This window comes from Aquarana catesbeiana, linkage group LG11 (genome assembly GCF_042186555.1).
Source record: "Aquarana catesbeiana isolate 2022-GZ linkage group LG11, ASM4218655v1, whole genome shotgun sequence".
Classification (NCBI taxonomy): domain Eukaryota; kingdom Metazoa; phylum Chordata; class Amphibia; order Anura; family Ranidae; genus Aquarana; species Aquarana catesbeiana.
The window spans coordinates 164738577-164758363 of record NC_133334.1 but is presented as its reverse complement, the minus strand read 5'-3'; the positions used below and the strand labels follow the sequence as shown (position 1 = coordinate 164758363).

The 19787-nt window shown below is 41.7% G+C and overlaps 1 protein-coding gene across 1 annotated transcript in view; it reads left to right on the top strand.

The window, feature by feature from the left end:
- SLC6A2 (solute carrier family 6 member 2) overlaps positions 1–19787 on the top strand; it is a 1144495-nt gene that overhangs the window by 710196 nt on the left and 414512 nt on the right. Inside the window, exons 9-10 of the mRNA XM_073605017.1 lie at positions 5508–5620; positions 5997–6125. Of these exons, the coding sequence (XP_073461118.1) occupies positions 5508–5620; positions 5997–6125 (242 nt within the window). The remainder of the gene's footprint in view (positions 1–5507; positions 5621–5996; positions 6126–19787) is intronic.

Here is a 19787-nt window from a genome sequence, read left to right as displayed (position 1 = left end):
ACAGGGACAAAAATAGGGGAGCAACTATAAAATGCATAATAATATATTGCATAACAAAATATTATATATATATATATATATATATATATATATATATATATATATATCCGGGGCCCTTTTCTACGATCTCACAACGGGCCTTTTCACATGTTCTGCAGTGAGCTCCCTTCCTACTGTATTGGCCCCCCCAGGGTGGCAAAAAAAAACCAAGCGGTATATGTCACCAGCATACCAAGAAAATATAAGGGTCCAAAGCAGTGGGAGAACTATCAGGGTTGCAAAGGTTGTCTTGCCACCGGGCCCTGGTGTTCTGCCACTGTGGGGTTCCCCAGCCTCCTCTTGCTATTCTGCCCTTGCTATTGACAGCGCTGGTCTGGCATCTCTTGGAATTTACAGGCTGGTTCTCCTGTCCTAAGGACGGGAGAAATCAGTCTGTTTTTTCAGTAACTGAGAGTCCTGGTGGAGTCCTTCCTGCAACTCGCTCTTCTCCCTGCCAATGAGGATGCAGGGGAAGGAGCAGATCGGGCGGCCATGGTTGTGTGAGCGCTCGCATTATGCAGTGTCAGCGAGCAGAGGAAGGGGGGAGGAATCACCCGCAGGAGCTGACTGGGGACGCACTCCCTCTCAATAGAGACTGTGTTACTTCAGCAGCGGCCCGAGTAAGATGTGGTGCATCCGCTATGAATGCAAAAAAAAAGACATTGCCTTTTTGTAAATAAATAAATATATATATATATATATATATATATATATATATATTATTATTTTTTTTTTTTAATTGGGGGGCACATGGTGGGGCACAGCATAATGTTGGGGGAGGGGTCAGGGCCCCCTCTGCCCCCCCTAGGGACGCCATTGCTGAGGGGGGCAAGCTTGTCTAGGGAGGAAGACAGTGAGCTGTTGTAGATGAAAGTGGCTAGGTTGGGGCAGGACAGGGGTGAGATTTTGTCATAGAGGTGATCAGTAGCAGAGTAGAAGTATATTGTAATGGATAGCTCTTGATTTTGTTTTTTGTTTTATGGAAAAACTGGCTATAGTAAAAAAAACTAAATTTTTTTGTAAATGTAGCTGTATATTTCTTGCTACTACCATAACCTACCTTTAAACAACAACCGAAAATAAATTCTCCTATATTCTCCGATACCACAGCCCAGAAACGTTTTGCTTTTTAAAAAAAAAAAAAATTATCCTACCTAAAACACACTGACATTGACACTAACTGACACTAATACTAATTAAAAAAAAAAAAAAAAATATATATATATATATATATATATATATATATATATATATATACTGACCCAAACACTAACTCTAGGCTGACCTAAATCAAACCTTATGGCTGCTTTCACACTGAGACGCTTTACAGGTGATATAGTGCTAAAAAGAGCGCCTGCATAAAGCCTGTAAAGAGCCTCTCCTCTCACTCCAGTGTGAAAGCCCGAGTGCTTTCACACTGGAGCGGTGCGCTTGCAGGACAGTAAAAAAGATCCTGCAAGCAGCATCTTTGCAGCGCTGTAGGAGCGGTGTACACACCGCTCCTAAAGTGCCCCTGCCCATTGAAATCAATGGGCAGTGCCACCGCCGAACCGCTGCAGCGGCGCTTTGTGGGTGGTTTTTCAGCCGATAGGGTTAAAAGCGCCCCGCTAGCGGCCCAATAGCACCACTAAAGCAACGAAAATAGAGGCGCTTTACCGCCGACGCCCCCAACGCCCCAGTGTGAAAGTAGCCTAATCTAGTTTTTTTTTATTCTTATTTTTTTTACACACACTTTTTTTTCTATCTCTGCAAGGACAGAGAAAGATACAATGTCTCATCTATTCACAGAGACAGAAAACACTGTGGCAGTCTTCACAGTGACTGATCACTGTGATAGACAATTAGAGGCTACCACAGCGATCAGGTGACCCAGAATCAGAACATGTGGTGTGCTCCGAGCACAAAGGGAGATACGAAAAAATGCGGCCCCACGGAGTAAAGCACAGTCCAGTGGGGCCGCATATTTGCATACTCTCGGCGTGAATGGGTTAATATTAATTTAGGTTAGAATGATTTAAAAAAAAAAAAAACTTGGCTACAGTTCCTCAACCCCCTAATTTTTCAGAATACACAGAATTTTGCTACCTACATGACATTCAGTAAGGATTTACATTTATCTTAACCGCTTCCCGACCGCTGCACGACGATATACGTGAATGGCACGAGTGGGCAAAAGGGCGTACAGGTACATCCCCTTTAAGAAGCGGTGCTGCGGGCGCGTGTGCACCACGTTCTCCGTGACCGTGGGTCCCGCGGACTCTATGTCCGCCGGGTGCCCGCGATCGTGTCATGGAGAGGTAGAACGGGGAGATGCCTTTGTAAACAAGGCATGTCTCTGTTCTGCCTTGTGACATGACAGAGATCACTGCTCTCTGTCATCAAGAGCAGTGATCGCTGTCATGTGTATTGAAGCCCATCCCCTCACAGTTAGAATCACCCCCTAGGACACACGTAACCCCTTCATCACCCCCTAGTGGTTAACCCCTTCCCTGCCAGTGTCATTTACACAGTAATCAGTGCATTTTTATACCACTGATTGCTGTATAAATGACAATGGTCCCAAAATAGTGTCAAAAGTGTCCGATGTGTCCACCATAATGTCGCAGTCACAATAAAAATCACAGATCACCGCTATTACTAATAAAAAAAAATTCATAATAAAAATGCCATAAAACTATCCCCTATTTTGTAGACTCTATGCTTATTGCAATTTTTTTTTTTACCAAAAATATGTAGAAGAAAACATACCTAAACTGAGGAAAAAAATAGTTTTTTTTATATATATTTTTGGGGGATATTTATTATAGCAAAAAGTAAAAAAATATTGCGTTATTTTCAAAATTATAGTGCAAAAAATTAAAACCGCAGAGGTGATCAAATACCACCAAAAGAAAGCTCTATTTGTGGGAAAAAAAGGACGTCAATTTTGTTTGGGTACAATGTTGCACGACTGCGCAATTGTCAGTTAAAGCGCCGCAGTGGCGAATCGCAAAAAGTGTCTGGTCAGGAAGGGGGCAAATCCTTCCGGGGCTGAAGTGGTTAACAAACCTGCCAGTGCTTACAAGTCCTACACCAATCTCTCTCTATGATGTTTGTCAGCAGCACTACCTATGCTTTCCCTATCACACCTGAAGCACATTGCCAATATGCCTGCAGTGACCTCACCCTTTTGTAGAGACACAGCTGGGTTATCCAAAAGCCAATATATTAGCCCTTTTAAGTCAGCTGACCTAAGTTCAAATGTCAGTCAGTGCATTGTAGATACTATGGAGAATTACCACACTATTTTCCAAGTCTTTAAACCTCCAATAAGCAGTATTCACTGTGAAACCATGATAGTGGTGAACCTGAACATCATCCCTAGTCCTGACAGGGTTACTTTAGCGTAGGACAGGTAATTCCTAAGGGTTCACAAACCTGTTTTCATAACTGTATGAAATTATTGGCTTTATGCATGTATTTAAAGAGGAGTTCCACCCAGGGGCTCCATTAAAAAAAAAAAAAATTAAAAGTCAGCAGCTACAAATACTGCAGCTGCTGACTTTTAATTGGACACTTACCTGTCCCTGGGTCCAGCGATGCGGGGGATCGAAGCCCCGCTCGTCCCCCCCCCCTCCGCTCGTCGGCTCCGGCATTTCAACTGTGGGCGCCGGGCTGTGGCTTCACAGCCTGGCACCCACTGCGCATGCGTGAGCGGCGCCGCGCGCCGTGATTGGCCGCTCAATCACCTGGGACCTGTAATGGGTCCCAGATGATTGACAGGAGGGAGGGAGCAGAGCCGAGCCCTTCCTGTGCCGAGGGGGAAGTGATGTCACCAGGCCAGGCAAAGGAAGAGGCAGACTACGAGGGACCACCTAGCAACAGGCATTTAGAGGTAAGTAAAAAAAAAAAAAAATCCAAATTTTTTTTCTTTTTTTTTTTTAGAATTTTTCAGGTATTTTTGTTTTTTTGGGTGGAACCCCACTTTAAGTGTTCTTTAGTTATCTCACGTATATATTATTATTCGTATTATAGCCAAATTTACCAGCCTAACTCCTCCCACAGCTTTTACACTACATAGACAAGTAATATACCGAAACGTGCGGATTGTTCCCAATTCATGTGCTAGTACTTTGTGGAATGTTTCGCCGAATGGTTCACGAAATATTGTCATTTTTGCGGCGAAATTGGTCCCATAGGAATGAATGGCGAAATGTTCAAAACTAGAGTGGAAGGTGACAAAAGCTGAAAAATCAGGACATGATTTCTAAACTGCCACCACTCCCTCATTTTCAAGCCCACCTACACAAATCTTATATCAAAATGTTCAGCTATCCCTGCTGCCACTAAACATGTCCATGTCTAAGCCATAGTCCTGATAGTTTTCACAATAGTTTTTTATGACCATTTGTTTGCAACTCACGCCGTCCATTAACATTCATTGAAACTCCACTCTAGCCACTTCAAATTTGAAAGGCAATATCTAAACTGTGACTGTGCCTTCATTTTTAATATTTCATAGACATACTATGCATTAAAATCTAGGTCTGGGTCTTGTGATTCTCACAATATAAAGCTCTTCGCTGTAGGATTTATAGTTTATAGTTTTTAAAATATGACCATTTGAAGTACTGCACAGTTATTACAGCTATCATGATCTTGTGTATTGTGTATTGAGCACTGGTTGTGAAGCATAAACAGGACATGAGCGTTGCTAGGAAACAGTGGTTGTAAACACAAGATGCTGAGACCCCCCAAATGCATGTGGTCATACCTTTATCTGCTAGACTTGATAATGCTGCTAAAGTTTTTATAAATGTATGTTTTAATGTAACTGTGAAGCACTTTGGGCAACAACGTTGCAATTAAATGTACTATATAAATAAATAAAAGTTGAAATGCATTTCTCACTCTATCAAGCTTGTCATGTGCATTTTTTAAATTTGATCAACCAATTGGTTAGTGTAATGTTTACTATCTTTACTCACTCCAAACACTCCACCCAGTCCAACCTTTCCACAGTTACTCCAACCACACAACAGTTACTCAAGCCACTCTTCCCAGTTACTCCACCCACTCCAGTTATAGACTACTGGTGGAGGCAAGAACACTTCACACAATTTCCCCAGAAATTGTAGCTTTTCTAGTTTTAAGTTGTTACTCTGTTATGTAGTAATAAATTGAATGAGGGTAACCCACCCCAGGGTTCTAATTTGTTAAAAGTAGAGAGGAATGGAAACTAAAACAAAAATTAATTTGTTGCTATTAACATCCATTTAGTGTTTTTTCTTGTATTAAAAAAAAAAAAATTACAACAATTCTATTTGGTTACAATGTGTAACAGCTCCAAGTTTATGTTGATTTTCTTTTCTCCACTTTTAAGTGCTTGAATCATTTTCTTTGATAGAAATATCAGACCTTACAAATAAACTGCTATGGATATCTTTCAATGTATTTGCTTATTTTTTTAAATGCTTTTTGTTTAACAGGACCAGGGCTTGTATTCATTATATATCCAGAAGCAATATCTACCCTTCGAGGATCTACATTTTGGGCTGTAGTATTTTTTATTATGTTGCTTACCCTTGGCATTGATAGTGCTGTGAGTATCCCTTTTAATATTGGCATAGTACTATTATAAATGTATATCCCATGACATTTAGGTTGAATGTGATGCTTGTATTTTATTTTTTTATATATTATAATTTTATATAATATCTTACATAAGGAGAAATATAAATCAGCCTGTATAATAGCCAAACGGCCATATTAGTTATGAGTTTTACTCCCTACTCAAATATTTCTGGTTTTAAATTTTTTTCCAGTAACTGGTTGCATAATGACATTTTTAATTTAAAGCATAATGATTTCTTTAATAATTAGTATTCCTCCCAAATACTTACCTTTTTAATATTAAACGTTACCTTTTGTGTGTGTGTGTTTGATTTTTTTTATTTATTTTTTTTTTTTTTTTACAGATGGGTGGTATGGAGGCAGTTATCACTGGAATGGCTGATGATTTTAGTATTGTAAAGAAACATCGCAAAGCTTTTACCTTTGCAGTTGCATTTATTACATTCCTGCTGGCACTGCTGTGCATAACAAATGTGAGTAAGGAATATTTTAAATTTCTAAAAATCTACTTTTATATTTCTGGTGGAAATGTCTTTTCTAAAGCCTTGTACACATGATCAGATTGTTGGCCAACCGATCGTCTGATTTTTGTCCAAAGGGCGCGTGCCAGGAACTTGCCTTGCATACTAATGGTACACAATTGTCGGCCAACAAACACAAATGTAATGACGTACTACGAGGAATTTCAGCTCTTGAGGGCTACCCTTTGGGCCCCTTCTGCTAATCTAATGTTTGGTGAGCATTAATTCCGAACATGCGTGTTTGTACTTTCGACTTTTGTGTGACGGACTTGTGTACTGACCATCTTGTGTACTTGTGTACTGTCCGCCAAAAATTTACTAGCATGTCATCCAACATTTGTTGGCAGAAAGTTGGACAACAATTGTCAAAAGTAGCGTACTAACAGTAAGAATTTAGGCCAACAGTCTGTCAACAGACAATCCCCTGTCAACAATCTGATGCCTGTATTTGTGCTTATTTTTAATGAAAACTAGATGATGTTAGACACATTGACAATGATTATGGTGTTTATAGGTTGCATTTAGGAAGCTTTCCTAGCATCAATGACTGATTGTAGTTAAAACATAACAGACATTCCTTATGTTTCACATACATCTCAGGGACTCTGCTAGATACATTTTTGTAGTTGAGTTCCAGGGATGTGTCCTGCCAAAATGAAAGAATCCACTCTTCCTGTTGTAGTATTTATTTTAGTTTACTGTGGGCAGGATTACATTGAAGAATCGTGGCCATAATAAGCTTTTAAAATAAGTATTTATTTACATACTAAGTTATTTAACCACTTCCATACCAGGAACCCCCCCCCCCCCCTTCCTGCCCAGGACAATTTTTAGCTTTCAGCGCTGTCTCACTTTGAATGACAATTGCGCGGTCATGCAATACTGTACCCAAACTAAATTTTTATAATTTTCTTCCCACAAATAGAGCTTTCTTTTGGTGGTATTTGATCACCTCTGTGGTTTTAAATTTTTGCACTATAAATGAAAAAAGACCAACAAAAAAAAAACAACTGATGGACACTGATGGGCACTGATGCCACGGCACTGGTGGGCACTGATAGGTGGCACTGGATAGGCAGTACTGATGAGGAGCTACTGACAGGCATTACTAAGTGGCACTTTGATGGGGCACTGATCGGCAGTTTTTTGGGCACTGATTGGATTGTTGTGGGCACTGAACTGCACTTTTATGGGCACTGACAGGCTTTATAGAGAGGGACAGGCTGGCAGGTGATGGGCACTGATGGGCACCATTTGATGGGGGGCTGTGCTGATAATCAATGTGCTGATTATCAGCACAGACCCCCCCTGACAGGGAGAGCGGCCGATCAGCTCTCCCTCTCAGCGTGAACCAAGGAAAGCCATTTACTGGCACTCCCTGGTTCACATGATGATCAGCTGTGATTGGTCACAGCTGATCACATGGATAGAAGCCTCTGTCAGAGGCTTCATACCACGATCGGAGTTGCAGTGTGTCAGACTGACTCACAGCACCTCCGACTGCCGAGATGCACGCCCCGTGGGCGCGCGCCGGCTGTGTTATCCTGATCATGTGATATGACGTCCGGTCAGGCTATCATACTTTGCCACCGTCATTCTGCTATATGGCGGGCAGCAAGCGGTTAACGTTAAACTAGTAAAAGTTTTAAAACAACCCCACTTTTCCAGTTTTTATTGAAATTTATGAAGTTCAACGTCTCATTATGCTCTTACAGCATAAGACGAATAAACAATTAATGATCAGAATTAATTTATGGAACAAACATTTAACAAACAAACACGCATGACAAACTTTATTCAAATTTTTGACTTGTCCAAGTAGCTACCTTTTGCAGATATTATTTCCGAACACACTGGTGGCATTCTTTCTACAAAAGACATCAAATATTGTCCAAAAAGTTCTTCCCAACACTTTTAGAGAAGTTCATATGAATGTGTTGTACTTTTAGGTTGCTTAGATTTCACCCACCTCTCTAGTTCATCCCAAAGTAGCTTGATGTGGTTTAAGGCTGAGGACTGCATGCCAGTCCATAATTTGATGCCTGTAGCCTTGCTCTTTTTTTCTAAGTTAAAATCTTTCTTCGATCTCCAAGGATAATTTGTCTTGTCTAAACAACAGTTTTATAATCATTTACAACTGCGTCACGCTCTGTAGGTCCAATCTTGGGCCAAACACCCCCCCCCCCCGTTTGGTTCATGCCAGAACTCTCGAACAGTTCAGACCCGAACTCCGAACCCTATGAAAGTCTATGGGACCCGAACTTGAAAAATCAAAAGTGCCCATTTTGATGACTTATATGCAAGTTATTGGCCAAAAAAGGGTATGGATGCCCGGGTACTGCCCTGGGGGCCATGTATCAATCCAAATATATTTTTTAAAAAAGATCGTTTTTTACAGGAGCAGTGATTTTAATGATGCCTAAAGTGAAACAATATAAATGAAAAATTCCTTTAAATATAGTGCCTGGGGGGTCCCCTTAGTCTGCCTGTAAAGTGGCCTATCTGTACAGTGGATAAGATAAGATATACTTTATTGTTTGGGGGGGGGGGGGCGCTTTTTTTTTTCCAATTTCGACATAGGGTTCCCTTTGAAAAACATACCAGACCCAAAGGGGTTGGTATGGATTGTGGGGTGACCCCCCCCATGCTGTTTTTTTTTTTCTATTGTGGGATATGTGTTTTTTTTTTGTCAGCGGAGAAGCCCATTAACTATTGCCTGAAAAGCTTCGGTATAGAAAGATTTGTCAGTATGCCTGAACCATCCTAGGACAGCCTGCTTCACTTTGTCATCAGTACTGAAATGCTGACCTCCGAGGAACTCTTTTAGGGGTCAAAACAGGTGGAAATGACTCGGAGCAAGGTCCGGGCTGTAAAGGAGATATGGCAATACCTCCCACCTGAATTGCGATAATGTGCACATAGTGCGGTGAGCAGTATGAGCTTGTGTGTTGTCCTGGAGAAACAGGACACCCTTAGTGATCAAACCAGGCCATTTATTCTGCAGATGCATATGCACATCATTCAGAACACGACATTAATATTCACTGTTGATAGTGGCAAGAGGTAGACAATCCATTTGAATAACGCCACGTTTGTCCCAGAAAGCATTTGCCATCACTTTGCCTGTAGACGCAATTGTTCCAAATTTGTTTGGTGGTGCGTCTGTGGTCAGAGCTGTTCCATGCATGCACTAACACTGTTGTCTGCCATCTTGATTAACATTCTGTGGAGTAATAGGACATACTTGCCACTTACTACTGCGTGTAGTACCGCCACGCTAGCATCCCTTTTTATACCTGTAAAATAAAAAGACATTGTTTGACTTGAACACCCCTTGTATTTCAGCAGTATACATAATTAAGGTTCCATTAGACTCAATAGTCTAAATTTCCTGATTTTGGTTATCTCCGCACATCCCAACTTAAAAACATTGGATTGAACAGGTCAACTGCCTCCTCATAAGAGAAAGATTAACCCATCAACATAGAAATGCCAACCATAAATTCTCCTCCATCTGGCAGACATGGCTCGATACTCCTGAGCTTGCCCCACCTCAACTGGTTATGCATAGATTACTACAGGTATATGGGTCACATGTCCCTTGGTCTCTTCTTTATAACAGGACCTAGAGGGACCACGGGTAACTTTGCGCATGATGGACTCAGACTGGTACTCCCTGTCCTTCCGCATGGAGGCTGTCTGTGTTTCCATTTCATAGTTAGTCAGGCTGAAAAAAGACACAAGTCCATCCAGTTCAACCATCAAAAAACAAAAAACAAATAAAAATATCGTACAATCCAATATACCCAATTCTATACACACAGTTGATCCAGAGGAATGCAAAAAACCCCAGCAGAGCATGCTCCAATTTGCTACAGCAGGGGAAAAAATTCCTTCCTGATCCCCCAAGGCAATCAGATTTTCCCTGGATCAACTTTACCTATAAATGCTAGTACCCAGTTATATTATGTACATTTAGGAAAGTATCCAGGCCTTTCTTAAAGCAATCTACTGAGCTGGCCAGAACTACCTCTGGCGGGAGTCTATTCCACATTTTCACAGCTCTTACTGTGAAGAAACCTTTCCGTATTTGGAGATGAAATCTCTTTTCCTCTAGGCATAAAGAGTGCCCCCTTGTCCTTTGGGTTGACCATAAAGTGAATAACTCAACACTAAGTTCACTATATGTACCCCTTATATATTTAAACATGTTGATCACATCCCCCTTATTCTCCTCTTCTCAAGAGTGAATAAATTCAGTTCCTCTAATTTTTCCTAATAGCTGATCTCCTCCATGCCTCTTATCAGTTTGGTTGCCCTTCTCTGCACTTTCTCCAGTTCCCGATATCCTTTTTGAGAATTGGTGCCCAAAACTGAACTGCATATTCCAGATGAGGTCTTACTAATGATTTGAACAGGGGCAAAATGATATTTCTCTCTCTGGAGTCCATAACTCTCTTAATACAAGAAAGGACTTTGCCACTTTGGAAACTGCAGCTTGGCATTGCATGCTATTATTGAGCTTATGATCTACCAAAACCCCCAGATCCTTTTCCACTACGGATTCCCCCAGTTGTACTCCCCCTAGTATGTATGATTCATGCATATCCTTAGCCCCCAAGTGCATAACTTTACATTTCTCAACATTAAACCTCATCTGCCACATAGACGCCCAATTAGACAGAGCATTAAGGTCAGCTTGTAAATTGGAGACATCCTGTAAGGACGTTATTCCACTGCATAGTTTGGTGTCATCTGCAAAGACAGAAATGTTACTTTTGATCCCAGACCCAATATCATTTATAAAGATATTAAAGAGTAAGGGTCCCAGCACTGAACCTTGGGGTACACCACTGATAACCTTAGACCATTCAGAGTAAGAATCATTAACCACTACTCTCTGAATTCTGTCTTTTAGCCAGTTTTCTATCCATTTACAAACTGATATTTCCAAGCCTGTAGACTTTACCTTACACGTGAGCCGTGTGTGCGGAACTGTATCGAACGCTTTCACAAAATCCACGTATACCACGTCCACATCCACCCCTCTGTCCAAGGTTTTACCTACCTCTTCATAAAAAGAAATCAGGTTTGTCTGACAACTTCTGTCTTTCATGAATCCATGCTGTCTGTTGCTTAAAATGTTTTTTTCCAGCAAGAACTCGTCAATGTGGTCTTTTATTAAATGCTCCAGTATCTTCCCGACTATAGAAGTTAAACTAACAGGTCTATAGTTGCTTGGTAAAGACTTTGATCCCTTTTTAAATATAGGCACCACGTTGACCCTGCGCCAATCCAGTGGTACTATTCCCGTCATTAATGAGTCCCAAAAATTAGATACAATGGCTTTGAAATTACAGAGCTCAATTCTTTTAGGATCTATGCCTGGTTGCCATCAGGTCCAGGTGCTTTATCCACCTTTATTCTGTCTAAATATTTCTGGACCATATCACTTTTAAGCCATTGTGGATCATTTGGGGCTGTGTCACTACCACCCCTATTCTGGACATGAGCTCCCCCATGCTCTTTTGTATGAAGAAAGTATTTAATAAATTAGCCTTCTCCTTGTCCCCAGTCACCCACTCTAGATTATTTTGTAAAGGGCCTACATGCTCAGACTTGACCTTTTTATTATTAATATATTTGAACAATTTTTTGGGGTTTGTCCTACTATCTTTTGCAATCTGTCGTTCATTTTGAATCTTTGCATCCTTGATTTCCTTTTTACATATTCTGTTAAACTCTTTGTAACATTTAAACGACACTAGTGTTCCTTCATTTTTATATTTTTTAAAAGCTCTTCTTATTGTTTATAGCTTTTCTAACTTTGACAGTGAGCCACATAGGTTTTATTTTTAGCCATTTAAACTTATTGCCCATGGGAATATACTTTGCAGTGAGGTCCCAAACAGTCTTTTTGAAGAATTCCCATTTCTGTTCTATGTTTATCGATGCCAATATTCCCTCCTAGTCTAAATCCTGGAGAGCAGCCCTCATCCTTGGAAAATTTGCTCTCTTGAAGTTAAGTGTTTTTATCTTTCCTGTATGTATCTCTTGTTTACAGCTAACATCAAATGAAATCATGTTATGATCACTGCTACCCAGGTGTTCCTTTATCTGAACATTAGCAATAAGCTTTGCATGGTTTGAGATTACCAGGTCCAACAGAGCTTCATTCCTAGTTGGGGCCTCAATAAAGTGGACCATAAAATTGTCCTGTACTAGGTTTATAAATTTTTGCCCTTTAACTGTCCCAGCAGTGCCATTACTCCAGTCAATTTCTGGGTAGTTAAAATCCCCAATTTCATAGAGTATCAAAACTGCATATTGTGTTTTTCTATTCTTTAATTTTTTTTGCACTTTGCTTTGTTGTTGTTTTTACCTTTCTCTGTACTTGTGTGCCATTATGCCTTCTGTATGCTTGTTCAGGGGAACGTATTCAAATCACTTTCCTGGTGTTATTGTAACCGGGTTATATTGTTTGATCATCCTAAATTGAGTCTACAGAATCTGATATTGTGTTTCCTGGGTACCTTACCCTTCATGTATTTTGAACTGTATTTTTGCTGATTATTGGTACAATAAACATTTTTCTGATCAGAGAAAGGTAAATACATTAGTGTACAAATGTTTGTTACCCCAACATTTCATATTCCTGATATACTGTATGCCTGCTATACCATGTACTTGTATGAAAGAGTATCCTGTTCTCTATGTATTGCTTCCTTTGTGTGAAATTCCTGGTGTTTCTGCCAGTCCCTTTTGCTTTTCTATTAAAACTGGCCACACTAAGCAGGAGAACACAGCATGGTTCTCCTGCTTAGTGTGGTCAGTTTTTAATAGAAGTTCTCTAGCTATGCTGGGAACTCGGCCTGCTCGCCTCTAATGATCAGACTTGTCCTAACCCCCCCCTGCACAGCCTTTCACTGGGACGCTCAGTGTAATGTTGCTGCTCTTCCCCCAGCTCTTATGCAGCTGAGAGCAGAGGGAACACAGGGAATGTGATCACGTAAAAAAAAGGGGAAATAAAAGGTATTGATAATGTTTTTTAATATCTATACACAATTAGTTTGCTTTAATTTATATTTTAAACTGAATGGATTGTTTTACAAGGTAATTGTTTGCAATCACTTTAACCACTTTTGCTCTGGAAGGTTTACTTCATGACCAGGCCATTTTTAGCGATACGGCACTGTTACTTTAACTGACAATTGCGCGGTCATGCGATGCTGTACCCAAATAAAATGTATGTTCTTTTTTTCCCACAAATAGAGCTTTCTTTTGGTGGTATTTGTTCACCTCTGTGGTTTTTATTTTTTGCGCTATAAACAAAAAATGATTAGTTTTGTTTTATATTGTATATATACAAAAAAAAGACCGGCAATTTTGAAAAAAAAAAAAACAATATTTCTTACTTTCTGCTGTAAAACCTATCCATTAAAAAATGTAAAAAATCTAATTTCTTCATAAATGTAGGCCAATATGTATTCTGCTACATGTTTTTGGTCAAAAATCCCAATAAGCATATATTGATTGGTTTGCGCAAAAGTTATAGCGTCTACAAACTATGGGATAGATTTATGGAATCCTTCTTCTTTTTTTTTTTTTTTTTTACTAGTAATGGCGGCGATCAGCGACTTATAATGGGATTGCGACATTGAGGCGGAAAAATTGGACACTAAGCGACATTTTTGGGGACCAGTGACACCAATACAGTGATCAGTGCCAAAAAATGCACTGTCACTGTACTAATGACACTGGCAGGGAAGGGGTTAACATCAGGGGCGATCAAAGGATTAAATGTGTTCCCTAGAAATGCTTCCTAACTGTGTGGGGAGTGCTTTAACTGTGGAAAGGCAGAGATCTGTCTTTCTGCTTAGCAGAAACACAAGATCACTGCCTTTCCTTATCACAGAACGACATAGAGTCCACCAGACCTGCTAATTGGCTCCAGATGTGTCCAATCACAGCGGGACCAGGGGTTGCTGGCAGCGCGCGCCCCAGACCCAGAAGAGCAGAATCACGTACAGGTACGTGATTCTGCCTGTAGGAGCCACCGCCCTGCAGTATATATATGTGGGGCGGTTTGCAAGTGGTTAAGTTATTTCCTACAAGCTGTCTTGTGTTTATTAGTGGTGACAGAGACACTTTAACCACTTCAATACAGGGCACTTATACACCTTCCTGCCCAGACCAATTTTCAGCTTTCAGCGATATCACATTTTTAATGACAATTGTGCAGTCATGCAATGCTGTAACCAAACAAAATTTTTATAATTTTTTCCCACAAATAGAGCTTTCTTTTGGTGGTATTTGATCACCTCTGGGTTTTACTATTTTTTGCGCTACAAATAAAAAAAAAAGAAAATTTTGAAGAAAAAATTAAATTTTTATTTTTTTTCGTCTGTTACAAAACTTTGTAAATAAGTATGTTTTCTCCTTCACTGATGGGCACTGATGAGGCTGCACTGATGGGCACTGAGACACTACTGATTGGCACTGATGAGGTGGCACTTATATGCAGCACTGATAGGCACTGATAGGCGGCACTGATAAGAAGCACTGATGGGCACTGATGGGTGTAACTGATATACAGATCTGATGGGCACTCATTGGTGGCACTGATGGGCACTCATAGGTGGCACTGATGAGTACTTGTAGGTGGCACTGATAGGTGGCACTGATGGGCACTCATAGGTGGCACTGGTACACGGCACTGGAGTGCATGTATAGACTGATGGGCTCTGATGGGCACTGATGGGCAGCACTGATAGATGGAACTGATAGGCAGCACTGATCAGAGGCGCACAATCGTGGCTTATCCTGCTGGACATCATATGATACCCAGTCAGGATAACTGTACCACTTCCCGGCCGTCATTCTGCTATAGACCGGGCGGGAAGTGGTTAAAGAGTATGTCAAGAAAAATTTGTTTTTTTTTGTTTTGTTTAGTTTCATTTTATCATTTTTGGATAGAGTGGCAAAGGAATAGAATCAATGCAGGTTTTTTTTTTTACTGCTATCTGGGGTTCTATGTAACAGATCTCGCCTCACTTATTGGCCTGGCAGCAAATGGTTTCACCGGACAGGAAGTGCAGCACAGACAGAAATACAAGTTACATTTTTTGTTCTGTAGTGTGGGTGAAACTTACAACTACTGTATGGTTTTTATTGCTGTTTGTGTCTCTGTTACAGATTTCCCACCACTTCCTGTCAGGTTAAAATATTGTCACAATGCCAATAAGTAGGGATGAGCCGAACACCCCCCTGTTCGGTTTGCACTAGAACATGCGAACAGGAAAAAAGTTTGTTCGAACATTTCGAACACGCGAACACCGTTAAAGTCTGTGGGACACGAACATGAATAATCAAAAGTGCTGATTATAAAGGCTTATATGCAAGTTATTGTCATAAAAAGTGTTTGGGGACCTGGGTACTGCCCCAGGGGACATGGATCAATGCAAAAAAACTTTTAAAATCGGCCGTTTTTTCAGGAGCAGTGATTTTAATAATACTTAAAGTCAAACAATAAAAGTAATATCCCTTTACATTTTGTAGCTGGGGGGTGTCTATAGTATGCCTGTAAAGGGGCGCATGTTTCCCGTGTTTAGAACAGTCTGACGGCAAAATGACATTTCAAAGGAAAAAAGTCATTTAAAACTACTCGCGGCTATTGCATTGCCGGTCCGACAATACACATAGAAGAAGATAGAAGACGCTGCAGAGGAGATGGTGGACGAGAACGCCGGAGGTAGAACCAGAAGAGCCAGAAGAACCAGAAGAAGAAGATGAAGGAAGATAGAAGAAAGAAGAAAGAAGAAGCATTTAAATAAAGGAATTGTCAAAAACTGTCTCTTGTCATTTTTAACATTTTTGACAGTTTTTTAGTGAAATGGTAGGGGTACCTTTGTACCCCCTTACCATTTCACACAGGGGGGGCCTGGATCTGGGGGTCCCCTTGTTAAAGGGGGCTTCCAGATTCCGATAAGCCCCCTGCCCGCAGACCCCCACAACCACCGGCCAGGGTTGTGGGGATTAGGCCCTTGTCCTCATCAACATGGGGACAAGGTGTTTTGGGGGGCTACCCCAAAGCACCCTCCCAATGTTGAGGGCATGTGGTCTGGTACGGTTCAGGAAGGGGGGCGCTCTCTCGTCCCCCCCTCTTTTCCTGCGGCCTGCCCGGTTGCGTGCTCGGATAAGGGTCTGGTATGGATTTTTGGGGGACCCCATGCCGTTTTTTTTTTTTAATTTTGGCGCGGGGTTCCCCTTAATATCCATACCAGACCTGAAGGGCCTGGTATGGAATTTAGGGGGACCCCCACGTCATTTTTTTAAAAAATTTTGGTTCGGGGTTACCCTGTGGGGAATTCCCATGCTGTTTTTATCAATGAACTTCTATGTGCATTGTCGGACCGGCAATACAATAGCCGCGAGTAGTTTTAAATGACTTTTTTCCTTTGAAATGTCATTTTGCTGTCAGACTGTTCTAAACACGGGAAACATGCGCCCCTTTACAGGCATACTATAGACACCCCCCAGCTACGAAATTTAAAGGGATATTACACTTTTATTGTTTGACTTTAAGCATTATTAAAATCACTGCTTCTGAAAAAATGGCCGTTTTTAAAACTTTTTTTTGCATTGATCCATGTCCCTTGGGGCAGGACCCAGGTCCTCAAACACTTTTTATAACAATAACTTGCATATAAGCCTTTAAAATTGGCACTTTTGATTTCTCCCATAGACTTTTAAAGAGTGTTCCACGGCATTCGAATTTGCCGCGAACACCCCAAATTGTTCGCTGTTCGGCGGACTTGCGAACAGCCAATGTTCGAGTCGAACATGAGATCAACTCGAACTCGAAGCTCATCCCTACCAATAAGTAAGGGGAAATTTCTCTAATGGAGCCCTGGATAGCTACAGTATGAATATTAAATAGGGGTTCTAATTATTCCCCACTCTACCCATAACTAAAGGAAAAAGATTTGTCTGAACATTCTCCTGTATGTTATCCCGCTATCCTTTCCCATATAGTATATTCTCCAGATTCCTCCCCTTCACTTACTGCCTACTGTCATACCCTCATAACTTTTATTTCTCATGTTCTGCCTACTGTCCACAGTCCTCCCCTGCATATACTATCTCCCATCATACTTTTTGCACTCCTCCTCTGTACATTCTGCCCACCACCCTACCTTCTGCACCTCTTCCCTGCATATATTGCTCATTCTCATACCCTCTGCACTCCTGCCCTGCACATACTGGTCATTCTCATATTCTCTGGACTCCTTTCCCTCACATACTGCCCACTGTCATACCCCTACCATCATACAGTTTGCACTTCTCCTCTGCACATACTGTCTGCCATCATACTTAAGAGGAAGCACAGATTTCACTATCCGCAATCTTTCCATGTCCTACAGCTTGGCCATTGCGAGAAAGGTCTCTCAAGCAACATTTTTATACCTAGATCCTATTATTTTTTTTTTTCATAAAATTTTTATTGAAGTCAAAAACAGAAAAATGTTACAATTCGAACATCCAGTACATCATACAAAAGGTTTTGTGAACTATAAATGTTTGTCAGATCATGTTATCTACCAGAGAGAAAAACAGAATTCAAAACAACCAGGGAATCATATAAACATATTTTCCATTTAGCACATTGGTTATAGACCTAATAATTTCTTTATGCAAATGGTCAACAACTCTGCTATATCAGGTACATTAAGATTATCAGGAACCTGATTTCAAGAACAAAAATGGGAAGGATGGAAGAAGCAAAGAAATAAAGATTGAAAAAAGGGGGGGAGAGAAAAGGGAGAGGAGAGAAGAGAGAAAAAGGAAAATAGAAAAGAAAAGAGAGGGGGAGGAGGGACGAGGGAAACTGTGGGAAAAAGAGTGGGGGAAGAAGACGGAAGGGGGGGGGGGCACAAGAAAAAGAAGTCAGCGTGGTATGGATTAGCGGGATAAAAATAACTTGTCCTTCCACCCCCCCCCCCCCCCCACGGTCAATTAATTGTGGGCTATATACGTAATTCACTAGTCAGTTCATTTATCTAGGAATTGGCAGTTTTGCAGTTGAAAGTATTAGGTCGTCTTAAATTGGGTCCAGCATGCCCATACGTTCGTAAATGTTTGAATCCGTTCTTGTGAAATATGTATCAGTTCCTCCATCTCTTCTATTTTGGAGAGCCTGGTGAACCACTCTTTAACAGTTGGAGGTGTTCTAGATCGCCAATGTATCGGAACACAAAGTCTCGCCGCATTCACCATATGCATAGCTAGTGATTTGTAGTAGTCACTTTTAGACATTGTCGTGTGATGCAATAAATATTGCGCTGGGGTATAGTTTAAGGTATATGTGGTGACCTTTGTGATGATATCATGTACCTTTTTCCAGAAAGGTTGGATGGAATCACAGTCCCACCAAACGTGGAGCATAGTGCCTTCTGCCGTACCACACCTCCAGTATGTACTAGGTATAATAGGTGAGAATTTGTGGAGGAGAGAGGCAGGGGCAGATCCAGAGTCTAGTCTCGGGAGGGGCACTGGCAGAAAATATATTTTTTGGGGTACATCTATCGGGGAAATGGCTGGTGTTGGCGCTTCAATCATCACGGCACCATGGTTGTTATGGTGTCAGGATGATTGAAGCGCATTATTACTATTATTACATTGTTATAAAAAATTAAATAGTTTAACTCACCATAATGCAGAATCAGTGGGAGCCCCGAGTGTGTCACTTGCCACGTCACCTGTCACCAGATGCATATTGTCACTTGCCACATCGCCTGCCACATGTTGCGGATTGTCACTTGCCACGTCGCCTGTCACCAGATGCAGATTGTCACTTGCCACGTCGCCTGCCACATGTTGCGGATTGTCACTTGCCACGTCACCTGTCACCAGATACAGATTGTCACTTGCCACCTCGCCTGCCACATTGCGGATTGTCACTTGCCAGGTCACTTGCCACGTCGCCTGCCACATGTTGCGGATTGTCACTTGCCACGTCGCCTGTCACCAGATACAGATTGTCACTTGCCACGTCGCCTGCCACGTTGCGGATTGTCACTTGCCATGTCACTTGCCACGTCGCCTGCCACATGTTGCGGATTGTCACTTGCCATGTCGCCTGTCACCAGATGCAGATTGTCACTTGCCACCTGCTAAGGTGGTCTCTTGTGTCCCAGAGACAGGCAGCAGAGAGATGCTGTAATCTCTCTGCTGCCGCAGCTGCCTGCATGGTGGGGGGGAACTGCAGGGATGCAGGGCGGGCGCCGGGCGGTGAGAGATGATGTCATCTCTCTGCTCCCCCGCCCGCCTGCTCCCTGATTGGCCAGCAGCCACTCACAAACACATCGAGTGGCACATGTCAGCGGCGGCTCTCTCACCTATGGAGCCGCCCAGTGGTTTTTTCACTCACGGAGCCGCCCGGCGGCTCTTTTACTCACGGAGCCGCCCGCCATCTCTCTCTCACTCACTCACGGAGCCGCCTGGAGGCTCTTTCACTCACAGAGCCGCCCGGCGGCCCTCTCACCTATGGAGTCGCCCGGCGGGCTCTCTCACAGTGACAGTCACTCACTTGCATTTCTCGGAGGGGGCAATTGC